Source organism: Panthera onca, chromosome D1 (genome assembly GCF_046562875.1).
Source record: "Panthera onca isolate mPanOnc1 chromosome D1, mPanOnc1 haplotype 2, whole genome shotgun sequence".
Lineage (NCBI taxonomy): Eukaryota > Metazoa > Chordata > Mammalia > Carnivora > Felidae > Panthera > Panthera onca.
This window is the reverse complement of record NC_138348.1, coordinates 4,310,083-4,334,691: the sequence shown is the minus strand read 5'-3', so window position 1 is coordinate 4,334,691 and position 24,609 is coordinate 4,310,083. Positions and strand designations below refer to the sequence as shown.

The window sequence follows — 24,609 nt, the reverse complement described above, 5'->3', positions numbered from 1 at the left end:
GCGCACGTTGCACTCTGAGGCCAGTCACTTCTCTGTATCAGACACAGACGTAACCATTTGCGCGCTGGAAACCGGCAGAATAGAACGTGTTATTCTAACGTGAACCAGCCCACAAGGCAATCGCCAAAGAGACAGGAGGCCACGTGCCCGCACACCCCCGCCCTGGGCCAAACCTTGTCCCCGGGGGCAGGGCAGGCAGGACCTTGCTTCACAGACAAGGGACAGGAGGCTCCAGGACGGTCACGATCAGTGAGCAACAGGTCAGCCCCGTCCACCTCCTTCCCCTGCCTGGTCCCAGACACCAGGAGCCACGCCTGTCACCACTACCATGACAGGTGGTCATGCACAGAAGGGGTTAGGATCTCAAGTCTGCCGCTTAAGCTGTGTGTGTGTGTGTGTGTGTGTGTGTGTGTGTATGGAAAGAAGAAAGTCAAGAGTTGTGCTTTAAGTTTATTTCTTTATTTTTGGGGGTGGGGGGAGAGAATGAGAGGGGGAGGGGCAGAGAGAGAGGGAGAGACAGAATCCCAAGCAGGCTCCACGCCATCAGCGAAGAGCCTGACGTGGGGCTCGAACTCACGAACCGCGAGATCCTGACCTGAGCCGAAACCAAATGTCGGATGCTTAACGACTGAGCCCCCCGCCCCGACCCCCGGGCGCCCCTTAAGAGTTGTGTTTTACGTGAGCTCTTATTCCTCAAGAGCGGAGATACCGGAGGCAGGTGCGGTGACATGTGACGTCCCTTCCAAACTCGCAGGTGAGCTACGGTCCCTCAGGAGGGAGGGGAGGTGCAGTACCTGTCGTAACACCTGCCGTGGAGGAGGGACTTGGCATAGGAGTCCATCGATGCATCCGGGTCTTGCTGCCTGTACCCCTGCTCGGTTTCATCCAGCGTCACGAAGAACGCGGCCTTTTCCACGGCGTCGAGGGACTGCTTATTTTTCCCGCGGCCAAAATAGGCCTGGCGACACTTGGCCCAGGGGACTCTGAAATCAGAGTTCAACGGAGGTAAGCCCGCGGCGATGCGGGGACCTCTCCTTACCCGTGACGTTCAAAATGACAGCGTTTTTCCCAGTTTGCTAGGAATCGGAGGGGACTCGCACACTTAGGATTTTGCGGGTACGACTGCCCGCGGGTGGCCGTGCCGTTTGCGGGCAGGAGTTCGACGCGCACCTCCGTTCGCAAACTGCCGCACGCGCGACAAGAACACAGGCTGGCCCGTGAGCTCAGCCACCTTGGGGCAGTGACCCCGAGAAAGCGCCCCTCGCGCCCACACCAGGGTCCCCATCCTGGAGCAGTTCTGGCAAGGAAGTCACCGCAAGTGTGTGACCACCACCTTGTCCCTGTCCTAGCTCCCTGGTCAACGCGACCGTCCCCATTTTTTCAGAGGGGGAAACTGAGGCACAGAGACGTGGTCACAGCTACTTTGTGGCGAGGAGAGCTTCAAACCCAAGTCCCGCCCAAGTCCGTGCTGCGAACGACCCCGGGACACCCCCGGGACAAGAGGTGCCCCCGGGAGTGCAAGTGAAGGGACTCTTCTTCTCCACCCGCCTCACGGGAGCTACAAGCAGCCGATGTGATACCCACCTCCTGAGAGGCGCCCCAGCCGTGGCTGCTTGGACTGCTCCTGGGCCCCTCACTCAGCGCCCCCTCAGGTCTGCCGCCCCACCCACCCTTCCAGGTCAGGGTCACCTGGTCTGTCACCCGCCCTCTTCTCTCCCCGGCCCGGACGGCTCTCGTCAGTGTCTGCCAGGGGACAACGGTGACAAGGGCATCTACTCTGCACCTGGTGCGGTGCGAGGGGGCAGGAAGGTGACAGGCCGGCAGATACGCTCGGCGTCTACACCGAGGGCTCCGGAAGGTGAGATGGGGGGCTCGGGGCCGGCTGCCCGCTGAGCCCCGCGGGGAGTGGGGGACCCCAGGAAGGCCCGCTCCGTGGCTGCACCGCGCCCGCCCGCCATCCCGCGCACTGACGCTCACGGGCACGTGGGACGGGAGCTCGTTCCCCAGGACGGACCGTCCACCGCCGTTCCTCGCAGCCCCGTCGAAGCCCAGCGATGACCCAACACTCCCGGGGCTTCTGGGACCGAGCCTCCCCTGCTGCTCAGGCTGCCGTTCTGGCCCTCCCTGCCGGGGGACCCCCTTGCCTGCAGGAGCCCCCGGGCCAGAAGAATCTCGCAAACGTGCTCGGGGTGCCTGGTGGCCCCTTCAACAGCAGAATCAAGCCCAAACGTAGTCGGGCACACAGAACCCTCTCCGCCTTGTGTTCCGGCGTCCCCGACCCCCTCTGCAGCTCCCTGCACGGATTGTGCAGTGCGCTCCCTGGACGCCCCTGCCACTTGTCGGGCCCGCTGCCACCCTCCGCGTGCTCGTGCCCGGGCATCTTCCTCTTCTCTGAGAAGGGTCACTCACCACCTTGCTGCCCTCGCAGCTGCCACATCTCTGGAAGCCGGTGCTGGCTAACCGGGGACAATACTGCCCCCTGGTGGACAATACTGCCCCCTGGTGACAGCGAGCAAAGTCTGGGCAGTTGTCACTAAGTGGTGGCTGCTGGTGTCGGGGGAGGGGGGGGTAGCGGGGGGGGGGCAGGATGCTGCTTACCATCCCCACCAGGACACAGATTTCTCCAGCCCAATGTGCACACAGCCGAGGCTGAGAGACACTCAGCTCTGTTTCCGAGCTAATTCCTTAAGTAAACAGAAGCCTCTGAACGATCTTTAGACGTGGCAGGAAATCTATCCCTGACGCGGAGGCCTTGGTTTAAACTTGTTCCGTGTCCTAAATTAAATACGCCCGCGGCCGCACAAAACAGGCTGACTCCTCTCCGTCGGGGGCCCCGGTCCCCGTGCGGACGCAGGCCCACCCGCGCGCACACGCGGCCTCGGTGACCCACCAGCGGGGACGGGGACGCCAGGCTCTGGCCCCGCCCCCACCGCCAGCCGCAGGTCGCCCACAGGCACCTGTCCTCCGGCTGAGCCCCCGGGGAAGGGCGAGAACCACGAGGGGTGCCCGCAGCCCCCAGGCACCACCGGGGTCACAGACACCGCGCACCTTTCTCCCGCGGTGAGGGCCGCCAGCTTGGCCTCCCCGGGCTGGGGCTCCGAGGGGTCGTCCAAAATCCTCTGCATCTGCTGCTCGATTTCCCGGGGCTTCAGCAGCCGGCCGTCATAATAGAGCCAGACCTTGAAGTAACGGCCTTTGTGGAACACGACGATGTGCTTGCTGTCCCTTATGTGCTGGATGGTGTCTGCGGCGGGACGCGGGGCGAGACACAAAATCCAGAGGCGTGAGGTTACGGGAGAGGAGAGAGGCATCCCCCGCTTTCCCGCGGCACCAACCCCTCTCGTCCCGCGTCCCCCCAGCTCGGCCCGTCCGTCCAGTTCTCAAGAGTCTCGAGAGTCCGTGTGGCATCAGACTGGAGAGCTCTGGGATCACACGGGTTTCGCTCTGGCTCAGCAGCCCTGCTCAGTCACTCGAGGGACGTACCATCCTGGGCCAATGACTTAAGACTGCTGAAGGGTTTCTACCAGAAAACTCCAGCAAACGTGCAGCCTTTACTTCAAAGTCAGAAATAAGAAGGGGCGGCCGGTTGGGGCGCCTGGGTGGCTCAGTCGGTTGAGCGCAGACTTCGGCTCAGGTCACAATCTCGCGGTCCGTGAGTTCGAGCCCCGCGTCGGGCCCCTGTGCTGACAGCTCGGAGCCTGTTTCGGATTCTGTGTCTCCCTCTCTCTGACCCTCCCCCGTTCATGCTCTGTCTCTCTCTGTCTCAAAAATAAACAAACATTTAAAAAAAAAAAAAAAAAAAAAAGAAGGGGCGGCCGGGTGGCTCAGTCGGTTGAGCGTCTGACTTCGGCTCAGGTCATGATCTCACGGTTCGTGGGTTCGAGCCCCGTGTCGGGCTCTGGGCTGACAGCTCGGAGCCCGGAGTCTGCTTCAGATTCTGCGTCTCCCTCTCTCTCTGCCTTTCCCCCACTTGTGCTCTCTCTCTCTCAAAACTAGACAGACATTAAAGAGGTAATTATGTTAAAACATGGTGAGTAAGGTGAACCTTAACCCCGTATGACTAGGATACTTATAGGAAAAGATCAGGACACAGACACGCACAGAGGGACCACACACAAGGAGAGAGGACTCGGGAGGACCGGGCCCTGCCCGTGTCTGCACCTCCAGCTCCCGGCCTCCCGGACCAGGAGGCAGTGAATGTGTCTTTAAGCCACACTGTCTGGGGTGTTTTGTGACCACGGCTCTAGAAACTAATACACTCCGTAACCAACAGCCCAAAATATACACTTAAAACAACAAAAACAATAAAGACTTAGGAATAACTCTGTCAGATGAGGCCCAAAACCCTGGCAGAGAAAAGTACAGCAGCCCCCCACCCCTGACCCAAGAGGGGTATGTTCCAAGACCACCCCCCCTGCCGAGTGGGTGCCCGAAGCCAGAGTGCACTGAATTCTAAACACATTACTGGCTTTTCTGTTTTACATACCTACGATCCTACGATAAAGTCTGATTTATCAACTAGACGCAGGAGGTTAACAATAATTAATAATAAAACGGGACAAATGTAGCACATGCCATGTGAACGTCGTTTCTCTCTCTCAAAATACCCTGTCCTCACCCTTCTTCATGTGATATGGTAAAACGCCCACGTGGTAAAAGGACGTGAGGCAAGGGACAAAGGGTGTGACACAGGGTGAGGCTGATGTTCTAGAGGACCATGTGCTTCCCGCACGGCGGCTGGCCGCGGATAGCCGAGACCGCGGAACGCGAAACCGCGGACAGGAGGGGGCAAAACCGTAGGACGCTTCATTAAAATCACTTTTACAAACACTATTAGGGGCAACTGCTTTTTGCTGGCCCGGCCACTTTTCTCAGCAGTCTGGCCACGGGCCACCCGAGTCCAGAGCGTGAGAGAGACAGGGGCTGACTTTTTAGCCAGGACGCCCCACGCCGGGGGAACAGCAGGTATGCTGCTCGAGTGACTTTTCAGAAAGCTTCTGAATCCCAGGTCCCAGAAAGCAGAGTCCAGACGGAAGCCCACCCAGAGGGCAGCTTCTGCGTCCAAGGACCCCCGTGCCCAGCACCAGGGGACAAGTTACCGCCCAGGGCTCACAGTCTGGAAGCACCCGGCTGCCTCAACACCCCCGCTCCCCCCACGCCAAAGCCGATCAGCTTGGGACTCTATATACGACCAGCTTGAAAGGCAGCAATGGGTTCGTCAGGGTGGCCGCCATGAGGTCTAGACAGGTTCGTCAGGTGAGAGTGGCAGGTATTTCCTCCCGGCACGGCCACCCGGAGGCTCAGTGGCAGCACAGCCTGAGCTGTGGCCTGGCAGGCCTGGGACAGTCCCCGGTGATGCCACGTGTTCCTTTCATTCTCAAGGGTGCCCCGGCTTGGGCGGGTGATGTGGCCGCCCTACGCTCTGGGAGGGTGGGTGGGGGTCAGCCGTCCCGGCTCAGGTTGCTCCTGGGGGGCACAAGCCCGCGTGCATCACACGTGGGCCAGAGCAGACCGCCCCTGCGGGAGCCAGAAGAAGAAGAGGACACTCCTGCCCGGATCTGGAGCAGGCTCCCTATAAGACGGCCTTCAGCCCAAGAGAAACTCAAGTCTGAAGACAAGCCACACGTCCGGTCAACGGAAGGAATGTTCCCGAGCCCGCATTCTCACAACCTCAGGAGGGGTGGGCACGAATCACGGCACTGTCATTCCGCCGCCTCCGTGTGGAGCGAAAGTGCTGCTTCCGGAAGGAGCCCCACTCACCCGTCTCCTCTCCCGGGATCCGCGAAGTATTAAACATCCGCTCCCACTGAGCGGAACAGAGTGGGACTGTGGATCCCAGCAGCAGAATCTGCAACAAAAGTATGTTTCAAACAAATAAGAATTCCATGGCGGGGGCGGGGGAGGATGCTGAATTTGTGGGGCACCGGGCAGGCTCAGTGGGAAGGCCGTGCAACTCTTGATCTCGGGGTTGTAAGTTCGAGTCCCATGCTGGGGGTAGAGATTACACAAAAGAATAAAAAAAGAAAATCTTTAGGGGCGCCTGGGTGGCTCAGTCGATTCAGCAGTTAAGCAACTGATTTCGCCTCAGGTCATGATCTCGCGGTTCATGGGTTCAAGCCCCGCACCGGGCTCTGTGCTGACAGCTCAGAGCCTGGAGCCTGCTTCTGATTCTGTGTCTCCCTCTCTCTCTGCCCCTCCCCTGCTCACACACACTCTCTCCCAAAAATAAATAAACATTAAAAAAAACTGAAAAAAAAATTTGAAATGCTGGATTTGTTTTCCAAGTGCACAGGGCGTTCAACTTAATCCCTTGCAAACTCTGCAAAGAGCAGCCTTTCTCTGGGATGCCAACCTGCACCGCAAAGCAAAGCTTGAACTGTGCCAGGGCTTCCGGCATCTTCCTTCCCAAGTAACACGTTCTGATCAGTCATTTACAAACTGACACTTTCAACCAAAGGCGTATTTAAGAAAGAAATGCCTGGGTGGCTTGGACAGTCGAGTGTCCTACTTTGACTCAGGTCAGGATTCATGGTTTGTGAGTTCAAGCCCCGCATCGGACTCTGTGCTGCTTGGGATTCTCTGTCCTCCTCTCTCTGCCCCTCCCCTACTTGTGCTCTATCTTTGTCTCTCTCAAGGGGAAGGGGAAGGGGAAGGGGAAGGGGAAGGGAAGGGAAGGGAAGGGAAGGGAAGGAAAAGGAAGGGAAGGAAAAGGAAGGGAAGGAAAAGGAAGGGAAGGAAGGGGAAGGGAAAGGAAAGGGGAATGGAGGGGAAGGGAGGGAAAAGGAAGAGGGGAGGGGAGGGAAAGGAAAGGGGAAGGGAGGGGAGGGGAGGGGAGGGGAGGGGAGGGGAGGGGAGGGAAAGGAAGGGAAAGGAAGGGAAAGGAAAGGAAAGGAAGGGAAAGGAAGGGAAGGGAAAGGAAAGGGAAGGGAAAGGAAAGGGAAGGGAAAGGAAAGGGGAAGGGAGGGAAAGGGAAGGGAAAGGGAAGGGAAAGGGAAGGGAAAGGGAAAGGGAAAGGGAAAGGGAAAGGGAAAGGGAAAGGGAAAGGGAAGGGAAGGGAAGGGAAAGGAAAGGGGAAGGGAGGGGAAGGGAAGGGGAGGGGAGGGGAGGGGAAGGGTGGGAAGGGGAAGGGAGGGGAAGGGGAGGTGAGGGAAGGGGGAGGGAAGGGGAGGGGAAGGGCAGGGAAGGGGAGGGGAAGGGCAGGGGAGGGGAAGGGGAAGGGGAAGGGGAAGGGGAGGGGAGGGGAGGGGAGGGAAGAGGAAGGGAAGGGAAGGGAAGGGAAGGGAAGGGAAGGGGTGAAAGGACATGACACGACGGGGCACCTGTGTGGCCCAGTTAAGTGTCCAACCCTCGCTCTCGGCTCAGGTCTTCATCTCAGGGTTTTGAGTTTAAGCCCCTGCGTTGGGCTCCCTTCCCTGCAGGGCATGAACAAGGAAGGAACATCTCATCCCTCTTGAATAATTTACCAGCTAAACCATTTTCCTACACAAGTAAGCAAGGGCTTCTTCCAGGGCTGGTTATGGGACTAAAGTACAACGAACGTATATCCATTTAGGATACGCACGGAGAGTTAAATCTCAAAATAATTATACAGAGTGAAAGAAGAGAGAGAGGAAGAGAGAGAGGAAGAGAGAGAGAAAGAGAGAGAGAGAGACAGAGAGAGTGTCCACTGTAGCATTCCACCTGCACAAAGCTTTGGAAAATGCAAACAATCTAGAGTAACAGGAGGCAGGTGGCGGTTACCTGGCAGGTGACGGGAGAGGCTCAGCGAGAGCACAAGGCCCCCAGGGGAACGTCTGGGGGTGACGGCTGTGTTCACGGTCTCGACTGTGGTGACGGTTTCAGGGGCACATTATATAAATTCATCAGAACCTATCGAACCGCACGCCTCACGTATGTGCACCTCGCCAACAAAGCTGCTTAAGAAGAATTTTTCAGGGGCGCCCGGGGGGCTCAGTCTGTTAAGCCTCCGACTCTCGATTTCAGCTCAGGTCATGATCTCACGCTTCGTGAGATCGAGCCCCGCGTCGGGCTCTGTGCTGACAGCTCGGAGCCCGGAGCCTGCTTCGGATTCTCTCTGTCCCTCCCCGACACGTGCACGCGCTCTCTCTCAGAGTAGATAAATAAACATAAAAAACGAAGCTCTTAAAGAGCAGTTTGCTTGCGTACCGGCTTGATCTCCTCCCTGTCTAGTCTCCGTCGGTACAGCAGGATGGCGTGGATCGCGTTGCCGGCTCTCGCCGCCTGAATCTGCGTCGGTAAGACGTACAGCAAGTCCTAGAAAGGGGCACACGGCACACAGAACGTTCGTAGCAGGAGACAAGTTGACGTAACTACACAGGAGGGCGTTTCTGCACCGCGGAAATCCTTCCCTACCTGTTAAATGACACCTGCTCTGATAGAAAACAAACCGAAATCCCGCTTCCTACGCTTTGCCGGTTTTATTTCATGTTTCACGGGAAAGTGAAAGGAAGGGAAGGACAAAGCAAGAGACACAGAATGAGGTTGGCCAGTTATTACAGGTATTAAATGCCAGTTCCCAAAACCCACTGTTTTCAGGGGCTTCTCACAAAAGAATGGCGTGTGCCCTCCCAGGCCATCAATGTCGCAGAAGACAGGGAAAAAAAACCCCAAGAGACCCGGAAATGACACACGGGGCTCGGTCTCCTGGCGCCTTAGGGCAGCGAGGGAGGAAGCCGTGCGCCTGGCCCGCCAGGTCACTAAGCGCGGCAGCTGGGCAGGGACACGGGCCCTCAGGCTGCTGTGGCACGACCCGGTGCCCAGCGGTGACAACAGGGAGAGGGCACGGGCCCGAGAGCATTTCTGCTGTCCTCGTTTCTCCGCGGTGGCTCGGGGCAAACACAGAGACGCGCACGCGGCTTTTGGGCACGGAGGGCGGGTCCCCGGGGCCGCGGACGGAAGCCCAGGGCCCGCGGGAGCGGGGACAGGCGCTCCCCCGCCACTCACCATGGCATAATAGTTGCTGTTCACCATCAGGGGCCCCCGGCCCCGCAGGTAGATGTACTCCTCCCACCAGTCGCTCACCTGTCGGGTGCACACAGGACAGACCACCGGTGAGCTTAGCGGGAGTGACACAGCCTGGCGGGGCCCGGGACGGGTGGGGGGCAAGGACGGCTCCGGGGGACTCCTGCCACACTGCTTCGTGTTGAGGCGCCTGTGTGTGCGTGTGAGTTCCACACCCTCACAGATGGGGCCTCATCAAAACACGGCGTGACCCCCCGCCCCAGCCCCCCAGCCCCCCAGCCCCCCAGCCCCGACCCGCAGCCTCATCATCGGGTCTGTCCGGTCACAGTTAACGTCTCCTCCACGTCCCACCTCGGGTCACCCGCCAGGCGGCCCCTCTTGCGGCCACACCCGGGGGAGCCCGGCTTCGTGGCACGGACCCGTGTTTCCACGCGAAACACTCGGCACCGAGAACGATGGTGTGTGTGAGCGCTTACGTAGTTTGTAGCCCACCAGGACTTCAACTTCAGATACCACTGCAGTTTTGGTCCGAGGCTGACGGCGAAATCTTGCGCGAGAACCGCCATGCGTTTGAAGTCCGATTCCTTCATGAGCGGCTTCACCGATTCCAGATACTAGGGTTGATGCAAAGCACATAAGCCAAGTTAAAATGCACGGGCCCCTCATCCGTGCCTCGCAAAAAACCGTAAACGGATTTCAAAGGTTTAAAAATCTTCCCCGAGTGGGGCGCCTGGCGGGCTCAGTACAGCGTGTGGCTCTTGATCTCGGGGTCAGGAGTTCGAGCCCTGCGCTGGGTGTAGAGATTAAAAATAAAATCTTGCGGGGCGCCTGGGAGGCTCAGTCGGTTGAGCGTCCGACTGCGGCTCAGGTCATGATCTCACGGTTTGTGAGTTCGAGCCCCGCGTCGGGCTCTGGGCTGACGGCTCAGAGCCTGGATGCTGCTTCTGATTCTGTGTCTCCCTCGCTCTCTGCTCCTCCCCCACTCATGCTCTCTCTCTCTCTCTCTCAAAACTAAACATTAAAAAAATTAAAAGAAAAGAAAATCTTGGGGCGCCTGGGCGGCTCAGTCGGTTAAGCGCCTGACTTTGGCTCAGGTCATAATCTCATGGTCTGTGAGTTCGAGCCCCACGTCGGGCTCTTTGCTGACAGTGTGGAGCCTGCTTGGGATTCTCTGCCTCTCCTCTCTCTGCTCCTCCCCGACTCCTAAATAAGTAAACCAACTTTAAAAGAACAAAAAAAGAATGAAAGCAATTATGAAAAACAAAAACAAAAAAAGAAGGGAGCTTGGGTGGCTCAGTTGGTTGAGCATCTGACTTCACCCAAGGTCACGATCTGGCAGTTCATGGGTTCAAGCCCCGTGATGGGCTCGCTGCTGACAGCACAGAGCCTGCTTTGGATCCTCTCTCCCCCTCTCTCCCTGCCCCTTACCCACTCCCGCTCCCTCTCTCAAAAATAAACAAACAAGAAAGTAAAGCCCTCGGTTTACCAGGAAACGTTTCACTGTGCCAATATTATCTGCTGTGAAAACAGCTTTGAGGCAGCAATGAAATCTCTAGAAATCTCCTTGCATGTTTAAAGATGGGGCCCCATTGCTGAAACCAACCGGCTGTTCGAGTTTATTCAAAGTGAGATGTGCGTTCGTGGAACTGAAAACAACACTTAGAATAAGCCCGAGCCAGTCACCAGAACCACAGGTGTCGCTAGGCCCGTCCTCAGGGGAGGGCAGCACACGAGAGCAGAGAGGAGGGGGGACTCGAAAAAGCCAACAGAAACTAAATGACTAAGCCTGGATTCAAAACCCAAGACATGTTTTTAAATGCTTTTATTTATTTTTGAGACAGAGAGACAGAGCATGGGCAGGGGAGGGGCAGAGAGAGAGAGGGAGACCCAGAATCAGAAGCAGGCTCCAGGCTCCGAGCTGTCAGCCCAGAGCCCGACGCGGGGCTCGAACCCACGAACCGCGAGATCATGACCTGAGCCGAAGTCGGACGCTCAACCGACGGAGCCTCCCAGGGGCCCCAAAGCCAAGACGTTTTTAAGGTGGGGCCACAGGAGAGGCAAAAACCGGTTGGGGTGGGAACGCAGGCGCCGAGGAAACCAGCATGGCTGTTCCTTGACGAGTTAAACAAGAAATCCTCCCTGATCCCGTGATCCCAGTTCCAGGCTCGTGCCCAAGAGAACCACAAGCAGGTGCCTGAACGAAAACGAAAACCGTTCACAACAACCAAAAGGTGGAAAAAACTCAACTGTCCATCAACTGATGCACGGATGAATATAGGGCGGTCCGACCATACAGGTGGATAGCATCCAGTCATCAAGAGGAATGACAGACTGAGGGACACATAAATCTCAACGGTCTAAGAGCCGGGCGCACAGGACATATCGTAGGATTCCACTTACAGGAAACTTCCAGGACAGGCAAACCTAGAGACAGCCTAGTGGGAGCCGGGGGGCTGGGGCGTAAAACGGGTTATGATGCTCACAGGCACGGGGCTTTGGTGACGGAAAGTTCTGGAACTAGACTGTGGTGGAGGCTGTGCTAAGAGAATGTACTCGATGCCACACAACTGCACACTTCCGAGTGGTTACAACGGTCACGTTTACATTTTTATCACAACGTAAAACGCTAATCACATAACAAAGACCGGCGGACTAGATACTTGGGACGGATCTCTACACATGTGAATTATGGCTCAACGAAGCTATCTAAGGAAAACGTTGTGAAGCCGTTTTTCTAACAAGGGTGATACCTTTTAAAAGACACCTAATACGGGGGCAACCGGGTGGCTCAGTCGTTTGAGCATCTGACTTTGGCTCAGGTCACGATCTCAAGGTTTAGGAGTTCGAGCCCCGCGTCGGGCTCTGTGACGACAGCTCAGAGCCTGAAGCCTGCTTCGCATTCTGTGTCTCCCTCTCTCCACCCCCGTCCTGCTCATGCTCTGTCTCTCCCAAAAACAAATAAACATTTAAAAAAGTAAGATAAAAAAAAAAGAAAAACACATAACACATGCTGATACATCAGAAAGGAAAAGATCTCCCACAACAGCCAGACAAGTCCGTGACCCAACGATGGTAAATTAACCCGGTCACGAGCGGAATCCCAGGACACCTGCCCCTCGGAGCGGGCGCCACAGCGAGCTGAAGCCACGCTTACCCTGTTCACAGTATCCTGGACCGCAGGGACCGGCAGGCGTGGCAGAGACGTCTGGAAGCTGTACAACATGGGCTTGCGGCCTGAAAAGATCTTGACCATGCCCTTCAAAACAAAAAAGGTACGTTTTAAAACGAGAGACCGTGTTAAAGATGTGAAACCAGTTCTCAAGCACAGACGACTTGCCGACTAGTTACGGATGTTCTGCGGTGGCCTGTGTCCCCTCTGGTCTGTTTTCCGCCCCCGGGCACACAAACAAGCAGGGAAGCCCAAACGAAGCCCAGGCTGATGAAAGCCCAAGTCTGACAGATGCCGCGAGGGGCCCGGGACAGGACCCCTTCTTGGGCGCCCAGATTCTGCTGTCTGACTGCACAGCTGCATGTGGGCCCCGTGTCAGTCAGCTGGTTCTGCGAGGCCCTCGGGTTAGGGACTGGCTCAAAACTCTGGCAACGGTGACGAGGGGCTGGACCGAGAAGCCTGGGCTCGAGCCAACCCCAGGAGCAGCGGTGCGGCCCCCCCTCAGCCACCGCCAAGCCCAATGGACAGCACACATCTATCTGCCTATCGGCCCTCGCTTTCATCTGGAATGATCTCACCTTGGTGTCGTGAGTGGTCATCTCCTACGGACCAGACCTCAAAGGCATTTCTAGGGCTCAAGGGGGGGGGGGGGGGGGAGGGGGTGGCTGGGACTCAACTGGACGTGACCAGAATGCCATCGTGGGAACACCATTTAGCTTTATTGTGTGAAGTGTGGGTGCCCTCTCTGACTCTCTTGTGGGTGTTAAATTCTGCTTCTCTTGGGGCGCCTGAGTGGCTCAGTTGGTTAAGTGTCCGACTTCAGCTCAGGTCACGATCTCACGGTCCGTGAGTTCGAGCCCCGTGTCGGGCTCTGGGCTGATGGCTCAGAGCCTGGAGCCTGCTTCTGATTCTGTGTCTCCCTCTCTCTCTGCCCCTCCCCCATTCATGCTCTGTCTCTCTCTGTCTCAAAAATAAATAAAACATTTAAAAAAAATTTTTTTTAATTCTGCTTCTCTGGAAAACTGACATCTCACAGCCACGTGGGCACAGGAAGTCGGTCTGGAGGAGGGCGAAGCGTGTGGGTGAGGGTGGGCCCCGGGAGGCGGAGCTCAGCCGTCACGGGTAAAGTCGGACAAACGTCCACACGCACGGCAGACGAGGGGACGCTCAGACTACGGGCCCAGGAGAGCAGGCAAAACCCCCTCGGGGAGAAGGGTGAACCGGGGAGACCTGGTCAGACCGGTCGGCCAGGGGAACCACTCAGTCAGAAGAGCTTTGAAAGCAGCGGACGGATGTCACTCTACTTTGATGAACAACCTGGATGGCGAGCCCAGCACACGCTAATATAGCATGTTCAGGACTCCCGGACTCTTTGCTCTTTGGCCACACGTGTGAGTCACGGGGAAGCAATGCCCCTGGCAGCAAGGAGAGGCCAACTCCCAGGGCAACCAGCTGAGCGTGGAGGGGAGAGGTCCACGGGGATCCTCCTTTGAAAGTACAAGGCACCCGCACCTGACTCCGTGCCAGGTGAGGCGAGCCAGCCACAGAAGGACCGATACCGCGGCGAACGGGGCGGCGGCTGCCCGGCCGGGGCACCGGCCCCGTCCCCGACATCGCCGCCGCACCGTGGGCCTAAACCCTTGCTGAGAAGGTGGATCTCGTTCACGGGCTCTTTCCACGGAGGAAAATGGGGCAGGGCGTGAGGAAACTTTGCAAGGAGCTAAGTCTATGGCCCGGAGACTGATCATGGGGTTGCAGGTGCACACGTCCCCGCGGACACACTGCTAAACAGCTATGGCCTTTTGTACGTCAAACTGTGCCCCATAAAAGCACTTTAGAAAAAAAAAAAAAAAGGGGGCGCCTGGGTGGCGCAGTCGGTTAAGCGTCCGACTTCAGCCAGGTCACGATCTCGCGGTCCGTGAGTTCGAGCCCCGCGTCGGGCTCTGGGCTGATGGCTCAGAGCCTGGAGCCTGATTCCAATTCTGTGTCTCCCTCTCTCTCTGCCCCTCCCCCGTTCATACTCTGTCTCTCTCTGTCCCAAAAATAAATAAAAACCGTTGAAAAAAAAAAAAAATTAAAAAAAAAAAAAAAGGAAAAACCAATACCAGGGGCACCTGGGCGGCTCGGACGGGTAAGCGTCCAACTTCAGCTCAGGTCACAATCTCACGGTTCGTGGGTTCGAGCCCCGTGTCGGGCTCTGTGCTGACAGCTCAGAGCCTGGAGCCTGCTTCGGATTCTGTGTCTCCCTCTCTCTGTGCCCCTCCCCTGTTCATGCTCTGTCGCTCTCTCTCTCTCTCTCTCTCTCTCTCTCAAAAATAAAAAAAATAAAAAAATCCCCACGAGTCCGGCACCGAGGGCGAAGGGAGGCTCCGTTACCATCCAGATCTTGGTGGCGCGGCTCATCTTGCCGTGCTGGGCAAACATCCAGCCGTGGTAGGACAGCAGCACCTTGAGGGAGTAGCGCATGGTGATGATGAGGGCCACCCACAGCCCCGTGCCGAACAGGAGGCCGCTGACCACGTTCTTCGTCTGGCTGGACATGTAGCCGCTAGGGAGACGAGACAAGCCGAGAATGCATTACACACTGCCAGCCAGAGCAGCCTCCCCTCGACACAAGTGACACTCTGGACCCCGAACCAAAGGGAGGACGCTAGCCTGGGTGGCTCGGTCAGTTAAGCATCCGATCTCACGGTTCGTGAGTTTGATCCCCATGTCGGGCTCTGTGCTGCCAGTGAGGAGCCTGCTTGGGAGTCTCTCTCTCTCTGTCTCTCTCTCTCTCTCTGCCCCTCCCCTGCTTGCATGCACACTTGCTCTCTCTCTCAAAATAAGTACACTTTTCAAAAAAATTGCTAGAAGAGAAGATCTTAAAAGCTCTCTCCGTAAGAAAAAAAAATTTGTACCTATATGGGGAGATGAATATTAATTAGGCTGGTGGTAACCACTTAAAGGCATATGCACCTACCAAGTGATGTTATACACCTGAAACTAACATGACATTATATGTCAGTTGTATCTCGTTTTTTTATTTTTATTTTTTTCAAAATTTTTTAACATTTATTTATTTTTGAGACAGAGAGAGAGAGAGCATGAACAGGGGAGGGTCAGAGAAAGAGGGAGAAACAGAATCTGAAACAGGCTCCAGGCTCTGAGCTGTCAGCACAGAGCCCGACGCGGGGCTTGAACCCACATACCATGAGATCGTGACCTGAGCCGAAGTCGGACGCTTAACCGACTGAGCCACCCAGGCGCCCCAAGTATCTCGTTTTTTTAAATGATTTAAGTGTGCTTCAAATTATTAACACAACCAATATACAGAAGCTAAAGGTACTTCCGATATTGAAACACCGCCAAGTTAACACCTTATCGTGCTTAAGTGACATTGAAACTAATTATCTTGAAGGTAAAATACTTTTCCTCCAAAATTTGTGTCTTTCTATAAGCCGTCAAATCCGGTGTTCAAGCTTGGGGTGCCCGGGTGGCTCAGGAGGTTGTCTGACTCTTGGTTTCAGCTCAGGTCATGATCCTGCCATTCGTGAGATCAAGCCCCATGTGGGGTTCTGCACTGATAGCATGGTCCCTGCTTGGGATTCTCGCTCTCTCCCTCTCCCTCTCTCCCCCCCTCTGCCCCTCCCCCACTCGGGTGCTCTGTCTCTCTCTCTCTCTAAATAAATAAATAAACTTAAAAAAAAAAATCTTGTGTCCAAGTTTAACTATAGCCTCTGCTTTATCTCTATACTTTCTTTTCGGATAGCGTAATCTATAAGCCAGCTTAGACCTAGGCATTTAAGAACCCATCTCTCAGATCATCTACGCTTTGGATTCCGAAGTCCTACATCACTGAAGGAAAAGACACATACCCATTAGGTCCACAAAAATTGGAGAGTATCATGACGTTAACAAAGAGATGACACATTCAGGATTTTTAATATAATACACATATGGATACTTGGATGACAAGCATTAGCAAAAAAAAAAAAAAAAAAAAAAAAAAGCCTTCTTTTATTTTTGTTTTTTTATTTATTTTTGAGAGAAAGTCCACAAGGGAAAGGGGCATAGAGAGAGGGAGACAGAGGATCCGAAGCGGGTTCTGCACGGTCAGCACAGAGCCCAACGTGGGGCTCGAACTCATGAACCTTGAGATCATGACCTGAGCCGAAGTCAGAGGCTTAACCGACTGAGCCACCCAGGTGCCCCCCCAAAAAAGCTTTCTTTTAAAGAACACATTCCTTCCAAGGCTGCAGGGGCCGGACAAACGCAGAGCATACCCCACACAGCCAGTACGTCTATGCTTATGAAAAATCACCCGGGACCGTCGGAGATGCTCTCCAGGAAGATGGTTCCAGAATGACCCTCAGGCCTGGAAGACGCTGGCTCTTAACCTGGTCTTTCTAAATCTGGGCCAGGGACGGCCCAGTTCACCACAATTGGTTTAGAGGGAGCAAAGAAACAAATCGTATAAAGACCCAGATTATCAAGGGCTGTAAATAGCCACGACTTCTAAATATAATCCAGTGTTAAGGGTCCACACTGGAGAGTAAATTAAAAATCCGTGTTAAACCCCCAGCAGTCTGAAAGGTACGGAGAAATAGCATGACCCAGGGTGGAGGCCAGCCGTCTGCAGGGGTCGGCCTGTGACTCCCCAGGACCACCAGGACAGGAGGAGCAAGGTTTGCCCAGGGCATCAGGAATGTTGGGGTCCCCGCCTTGGCCTCCCAGGCCCCCAAGGCAGCGCAGGGGATCTGGCAGGCGTTCAGCCCAGGCACGCTTCCCCTGAAATGATGGCATTTTTATTCTAGGCCCTGCAGACGCTTGTAAAGTCCCCAGCCGGCATTCCTGAGGCCGCGTGGAGGCCGGGAGCGACTCAGCTGGACTCTGGGCTTTCAACAAGAAGGGATCAAGGGCAAAGGGCACCTGCTCAAGGCGACCCAAGGCCACGCTTTTAAATTTTTTTTTTTAATGTTTATTTATTTTTGAGAGAGAGAGTGTGAGCGGGGGAGGAGCAGAGAGAGAGGGAGACACAGAATTGAAAGCAGGCTCCGGGCTGCTTTCTCAAAAGGCCCAGAGTTCATCTGCTCGGCTTAGGCCAGCCCCCGACACGACAGGGACGGCCCGGGAAACGTGAGGACACGCCTGGGCTGCCCTCTCGTCGTCACCGGGGTTCCCACCGTCCACACGTGCCCTCTGGCCCGAAAAACAAAGCCCAGCTATGGGACGAGGCCTCTGGGGACCATTATCGCTCTAGTAAGAGACTTAAAAGGTTTGTCAGTGCAAACAAGCAACAGAGAAATAGGATTGGAGGTCTGGCACGGAACAGCCACGGCAGCTGGGAGGTACTAGGATGCTTTCCAACCAGAAAATAGGGGCGCCTGGGTGGCTCAGTCGGTTGAGCGTCCGGCTTCGGCTCAGGTCGTGAGTTCGCGGTTCGTGAGTTCGAGCCCCGCGTCGGGCTCTGGGCTGACAGCTCGGAGCCTGGAGCCTGCTTCGGATCCTCTGTCCCCCTCTCTCTGCCCCTCCCCCACTTGCTCTGTCTCGTTCTGTCATCCGGCCACTCAGAGCCCCATGAGGCAGTGCTGTTTGTTTCGTGTCTGTCTCGTGGGACGGTTCTGTGAGCAGGCAGCCCAGATTTCGGAGGTGTGCGGCCCCCACTTCCTCTCCCTGGGACTCAGCACAAGAACCCACCCCTGTGAACACTTCACTTTACCACGGAGACCCCCATGAGAGAAGTCGCTGAAGCACAGGGTGCGACCCACAAACGTCACGCCATCCCTGGGCTGCAGGGAGGAAAGGACTTCACAGGGGTTCCGTTAATGCCCTCCAGGCCGTGCCCACACTCCACGTGGGACCCCAGGCACCACCGACCTTCTCAGAAAAGTATCAGCCCAAAGGCTCCTCCAGGACAGATATCATGTAGAAAGCTGATTTTCTAAGACTAGAAAAACCTAAGACTCTCAGGAGTGCTGGGGTTCCCGCTGGGGTTCTAAGCCACTCTGACAGGTGCTAAGGGGCTGAGGTTCCCCCCAGAGCCAACAGTTCTCAGGGTCACAGACTCCAGGATGGACTCCAGTGCAAAGAAGTGACCATGTCCTGAACCAGCTCCTGGAGCAGAAATCCCTTTTTTGAGGACCCTGCAGTCAGGCTAAGTGCACCGACCACAACCTTAGGCCCTGACGGGACTTCCCAGTGCAACCCGGGACCACGTACTTCTTAGCCCTGGGCTTCAGAGGAAGGGCCACGAGGGACCACGGACCCCCTGGGGACCTTAACACTGGTCAAAGACACAGAAGAGAGCCTACAGGAGAACAGCAAAGCTTCCAAATGAATCGGAACAGGAAGTTATATATATGAAAAGACATAAAAATATCACCAACAAGGGGCAGCTGGGTGGCTCAGTCGGTTGAACTTCTGACTTGAGCTCAGGGGATGATCTTATGATTCATGGGTTCGAGCCCCGCGTCGGGCTCTGTGCTGACAGCTTGAGCTTGGAGCCTGCTTCGGATTCCGGGCCTCCCTCCCTCTCTGCCCACCCCCCTCAAATAAATACACATTAAAAAAATTTTTTTAATAATAAAACAATACATACCAGCGATAAAAATCACTAATGAGAATCGCTAACTTCCTAGAGGGTTTGCGATCTGGAAAGAGTACTTACCTAGTATCAAGGGTCCGATTGATTTTTGCAATTATTCCCAGTGAGGGGTCGATCTTCGCGTACATGGTTGACATCACACCCACCACCACGATGAGCCAACTGGAGGGGCTGGCCGGGTACACGCCGGTGATGATGCCATTCTAGAAACAGAGCAGGCACCGTGAGCACGTCCCGCCCACAAAATCCTGGTAGTGAGGGTAGTGGGATGACGGACAGTGGGAAGGAGGCGTTTGCAGCACATCGTGGCTAAGTGACCACACTGTCACTACTGGAAATCTTCCCCAGGGCCTCCAGCCCCTTTATTTCCTCTGCTTCTGAGCCAATCCCCTCCCTGGAGCAGATTCCCTGAGAGTGACCCCAGGACATGAGAATCGCCTGAGCCACTAGCTTAACACCGATTCCCCCCATCTCCATCCAGACTGACTCATGACACCGAGTTAAGGACGTCACTGGGGCTCCTGGGTGGCTCAGTCGGTGGAGTGTCTGACTTTGGCTCAGGTCATGATCTCGCGGCTTGTGGGTTCGAGCCCCGCGTCGGGCTCTGCGCTGACGGCTTGGAGCCTGGAGCCCGCTTCGGATTCTGTGTCTCCCTCTCTCTGCCCCTCCCCCGCTCACGCTTTGTCTCACTCTGTTTCTCAAAAATAAATAAATGTAAAAAAAAAAAAAAAAAAATTCAAGGATGTCACTGAGCCAACCATGAAGTCCTGCCCCAACCTGCTACACCTGGGATGCCCCAAGACCCCAGCTCCCAAACCACCCCTCCTGCTGCTCCTGAATCAAAAGACCACTCAATCCCCAAGTATTTCCAAGACACCTCACTCCATGTTGAGAATCTGTTGAACCATCCTTCAGCCAACACCCCCACCACTAAAAGTAACAAAAAACCACAGAAAGTAGCAGGTGTGAGGGCCCGGCAGATATGGAACAAAATTTTGGAAACCAAGTGAGCAGTGTAGCTCCTTATTCTCTTTATTTACGTGTTTGTTTCAAAACTTCTAACTTAAAGAAATTCTTTTTTTTTTTTTTTTAACATTTATTTATTATTTTTGAGACAGAGAGAGACAGAGCATGAACGGGGGAGGGTCAGAGAGAGAGAGAGAGACACAGAATCGGAAGCAGGCTCCAGGCTCCGAGCCGTCAGCCCAGAGCCCGACGCGGGGCTCGAACTCACAGACCGCGAGATCGTGACCTGAGCTGAAGTCGGACGCCCAACCGACTGAGCCACCCAGGCGCCCCCTCAAAGAAATTCTTAATAAAGCCATCTTAATAAGAGATTGCTTTGACCAAGACAATGGGTTTAAAAGCTCTCAAAGCCCACCTGAATTTTTAGAAGACAGCTGCATCCCTACATGCTATTCCCACCCAATCCCCCGCTATTGAGAGGCGTAAAGGAAAGAGATTTTAAACAAAGTGGGGGTCCTTTTTGGTGTTCTCTGAAGCAAATGTTTTTAAGACAAATAAATACAGGGGCGCCTGGGTGGCGCAGTCGGTTAAGCGTCCGACTTCAGCCAGGTCACGATCTCACGGTCCGTGAGTTCGAGCCCCGCGTCAGGCTCTGGGCTGATGGCTCGGAGCCTGGAGCCTGTTTCCGATTCTGTGTCTCCCTCTCTCTCTGCCCCTCCCCCGTTCATGCTCTGTCTCTCTCTGTCCCAAAAAAAATAAATTAAAAAAAAAAAAAAAAAAAAAGACAAATAAATACATATATTACGTTATATTAAAATGGGAGACGGGGGCGCCTGGGTGGCTCAGTTGTTGAGCATCCAACTTCCGCTCAGGTCATGAGCTCACGGTCCGTGAGTTCAAGTCCTGCCCATCAGGCTCTGTGTCGACAGCTCACGGCCTGGAGCCTATTTCAGATTCTGTGCCTCCCTCTCTCTCTGCCCCTCCCCTGCTCATGCTCTGTCTCTATCAAAACATGAATAAACGGTAAAAAAAAATTTTTTAAGAAATAAATAAAACGGAGGCAGGAAGGGTCTAGACAGAAGGTCTCCCGCTCACCCGCCGTCCCCCTGCCTCCCCTCTTGCTCCGAGCCCTGTGCTCCTCTGCAAACCCCTCGGTTAGGCACAGATGTGCACTGTTCAGCTGTCCTACAAGGTCTTTAAGACCAGAGAACATTTGCACTGGGTTGCAGCGATTGATGGCCATAGCTCTGCACCCAACTTTCTCTTTTCTTGGATTTGAAAGTAAAAAGAGGTTGCTCTGGACAAGGTCGGGTGGCAAAACGCGCTTCTCCCTGTAGGTGGCGCCCTCCCCCACCACAGGTGCCTCTGGGGCTGGCTTGTGACCTGGAGCCCTCTGGCTGTGCCCCAGACACCTGTCCAGCAAGGCCGGTTCCCAGGGACCTGTCCACCTTCTCTGAGGTCACTGCTCTCACCTACTTTGGCTCCTGGCACCTTCTCAACAGCCCTTCTCTGAGCCACACCCTCTGAAAAGGAAACTGGAAAATGAACACAGTTATCCGTTTCCCTCCCTGCCGGTGGGGGCGGGGAGGAACCGGACAATTCTCTCGTCTGAATTTTTTCCATATGTGTATTTTATTCCTTCCATGATTTTGGAAATAAATTGAATTTACAAACAAAGGGGAAACAAGACTCGTGGTTAATTAAAAACGGTGAATACTGTCCACTCTTTCAGGTAAACAGGATTGAGAGCATTTGAAGCTAGCTATATTTGAATTTACGTGCACCTATTTCAATGTTTGGCTAATTTCTTTTTATGTTTATTTATTTTTGAGACAGAGAAACAGCATGGGGGGAGGGCAGAGAGAGAGAGGGAGACAGAGAATCCAAAGCAGGCTCCAGGCTCTGAGCTGTCAGCACAGAGCCCGACGCGGGGCTTGAACCCAAAACCGTGAGATCATGACCTGAGCTGAAGCCAGACACTTAACCGACTGAGCCGCCCAGGCGCCCCAACGTTTGGCTAATTTTATCAGCAAGGTAGCCGTTAGGTAAATTCATTGCAATCCACACAGCTGGGAAACAATCCTTTTTCTACAAGGCGTAAGGGGTTCTGGGCTCCAAGCAGGAGACACGGATGCTGGTCTTTCCTCTGTTTCGCCGAGCAGGCTCTCTGAACCCCAACTCACCTGCCTACGGGGCGCCGGTTCCCCTGCCTGCCTTTCAGAACTTCTTCAGGAAGCCGGGGAGTGTGTTTCACAAGGACAGAGGAAGTATCAATTGCGCGGCAATCGCTCTGAAATGCTTTTTCGCCTCACCAGCACCTGGAGGCGTTTTCTCAGATGCTAATGTGAGCGCCGTACAGATCTAAACAGGTATCTGCTAACCTTGAATCTGATGAACTTCTTTTTCCAGGAATGAAGTCCAGACAGGTAGATCTGCTTCAGGGCTTCGTGGCTCAGCCGCAGGTCGATCCCATCTGGGGTGACCGTGAACTGGAAGGCCACGGCTTGGTGGGCTTCCGCCATCTTCAGTAACGCCCTAGGAGGAGGAGGGGAGAGCGTAACGCACCAGCGTTTCACCGGATGTTAGAAAACCCCTTCCACAGCCCTGGGATTCGTTCTGAATTTGCAGGTTTCCTAGCCATTTAACAAACTTAACGGTCCCTTACGAGATCCGATCCTGGGATTCCATGCCGACCCCCTCCCCTGCCTGTCGGGCACTACACAGCCCACCGCACCCTCTGCTCGGAGGCCTGGGGCGGGGAGTCCAGGAGGGGAGCCCCCTCCCACCCAGAAACCCCCACCCCCTGGCCCCCGCCCCCGGGCCATCCCACGGCACCAACCCTCCAGGCCAGCAGCCCAGGCCACACCCAGCTGACTCAGGAAGCTGGTGGCTGTTGGCACCCTGCAAATGCCGCCTGGAGGCTGGCACAGAAGAAACCCAGAGGGTCCACAGGATGGCCCTGAACCCCTCATCTTCAGGCCGGGGCACCGGGACTCGGGTGTGCCTGTGGCTGCTGACTTGAGAGACCATCCCGGTCGCCACAAAGACGCCACGAAATCCAGGCGCACGGAGTCCTCAGGAGTGGGTGCTTATGCGTGTCGGAGCCAGGCCCCCCTCCTCCTCCTCCTCCTCCTCCTCCTCCTCCTCCTCGGAAGCTGTGACTGAAACCAACCTGGGTCAGCAACCCGAAGGCTGGAACACTGAGGAGCGCCCACAAATGAACGCACCTTTCCCGTCAATGGCTCCAGGCCGGGTCTCTTTGGCTCCCTTCCTCCTGGCCCGTCTTCTTCCTTGGCCACTCCTGATGCCCTCCCGGCCTCCCTCCCGCACAGCCGGCCCCTCGGCCACCTTCTCTTCCGACACTCTGCCCGAGCGCCCCACGAGGAAAGGGCAGCTAACAGAGGGGCAAAGTCACCGAGGACCGGGGCAAAAACCCGACACTGAGCTTTCTCACCGCAATTCCTCCCGCTTTTACCTGTTTGAGCCTACAGAGTGCGGGCGTAGGACCTACGGAAATCAACAGGTACCGTGCTTTCAAAGATGCCCAGTTACAAAAGCCCAAACTAGCTTAGTCTTCAGCTAATTGGAACAAAGAGCCCCAGGAGAGGCCCCAAAAGGCACGCAGCTTTCATTCGTGTGCTCCTTCGGCAAGAGTTTGTTGACTGCCTCCGGTGTGCCAGCCACAGGGAGGATGGAGACCTTGGCAGGAGGTCCCCGCCCCAACTCGGACAGAGAGGCCAAAAGAGGGGACCTCCCGGGTGACACAGGAAGCCCAGAGGGCAAGCCTTTCAAGCCTAAAGGAAAACGAGCCTCTAGGTAGAGGTCAAGGGCAGGTCAAGGGCAGGGTGGCTGAGGTCAAGGGCAGGCAGCTAACTTTGGAGAGGAATGCCCAGAGGCAGCCATGGGAGGCAGAGGGGTTTCATGCTAAGAACGAAGGAAAAGCATTCCAAGGGCTTTAAGTCACTGTTTCTGTTCTCTAGAAGTCCGCTCTGGCTGATGTAAGGACTGTGGGTGGGGCCGGGAAGCATGACCAGTAAGAGGGGGAAGCAGTCTTCCAGGAGACAGGGGCGCCAGTGGGGGACCGGAGGAGGACCCACTCCAGAAAGCCTTCAGAGGCCCCCGGGGGATTCTGGCCCATTCGCTCACGGGAGCTACTCGAGGACACAGGAGAGTGTCGGCGTGGGCAGGACAGGTTGGGAGTGGGAGGGGCGTCCAGGTGGGGATGCCGGGGGCAGAGGGACAGGCTGGGACGGGCACACCTGGGAAGTGTCACCACGCAGCACCTGAGGCTCTGACCTGGTCTGCCAAGCGTTCAAGGTTATCGACGTGTTATTTCATGGGCACGGAGCCAGCCTCCCTCGCCTGGCCGGCTGTGCAGGCCCAGACCCCAAGTCTGAGAGCCGCAAGCTCTCCAGGCAAATGCCTGCTGCAGGTAATTCGGGATGTTGACGGGGCATCCAAACCGCTCTGAATCCTCTCCCTCCAAAAGCTATCCAAGGGTCTCTAGGATTCTCCAGGGGCCTCACGGTTAACCCTTAGCCCCTCCCCACGAAGATTTCAGGCTACACGCGTGGCAGGAGGCAGGCGTCACGGAGAGAATTCTGCAGAACGTGAAGTGTGGCAAACAACGTTACGGACTGGCTACCCTCTCGATGGTTTGTAAGATCTTTCAAGGGCTTTACCCAGACCTGAGGGATTATTAATGCAGATGGAACATAAACATCGTGTCTGTAGACCATTCTATCCAAAGGTATGGGTCCCGGTGTTTGCTCAGGAATCTCACCTCCGCCAGGGAGAGGCAGGTGAAATAGGGAGTATCTGCGGTCCTTTCCAGGAGTCAACGGCCTGGTCAGAGCACTGAATTTAAGTCAGGATTCGTTTTTTTGATTGCTTTGAACTAAAAGCC

General features: G+C 55.5%; 1 protein-coding gene across 3 annotated transcripts in view; it reads right to left on the bottom strand.

The window, feature by feature from the left end:
- Positions 1 to 24,609, bottom strand: part of CPT1A (carnitine palmitoyltransferase 1A) — a 55,838-nt gene that overhangs the window by 18,127 nt on the left and 13,102 nt on the right. For all 3 annotated transcript variants that reach the window (XR_013550291.2, XM_078433776.2, XM_078433777.2), the window contains 10 exons: positions 22,085 to 22,238; positions 18,801 to 18,940; positions 14,528 to 14,699; positions 12,137 to 12,238; positions 9,459 to 9,596; positions 8,965 to 9,042; positions 8,167 to 8,274; positions 5,761 to 5,848; positions 3,049 to 3,244; positions 795 to 983 (listed from right to left, as the gene is read on the bottom strand). Coding sequence is in view for 2 of the 3 variants with exons in the window: in XM_078433776.2 (XP_078289902.1) it covers positions 795 to 983; positions 3,049 to 3,244; positions 5,761 to 5,848; positions 8,167 to 8,274; positions 8,965 to 9,042; positions 9,459 to 9,596; positions 12,137 to 12,238; positions 14,528 to 14,699; positions 18,801 to 18,940; positions 22,085 to 22,225 (1,352 nt within the window). In the remaining variant the exon portion in view is untranslated. The remainder of the gene's footprint in view (positions 1 to 794; positions 984 to 3,048; positions 3,245 to 5,760; positions 5,849 to 8,166; positions 8,275 to 8,964; positions 9,043 to 9,458; positions 9,597 to 12,136; positions 12,239 to 14,527; positions 14,700 to 18,800; positions 18,941 to 22,084; positions 22,239 to 24,609) is intronic.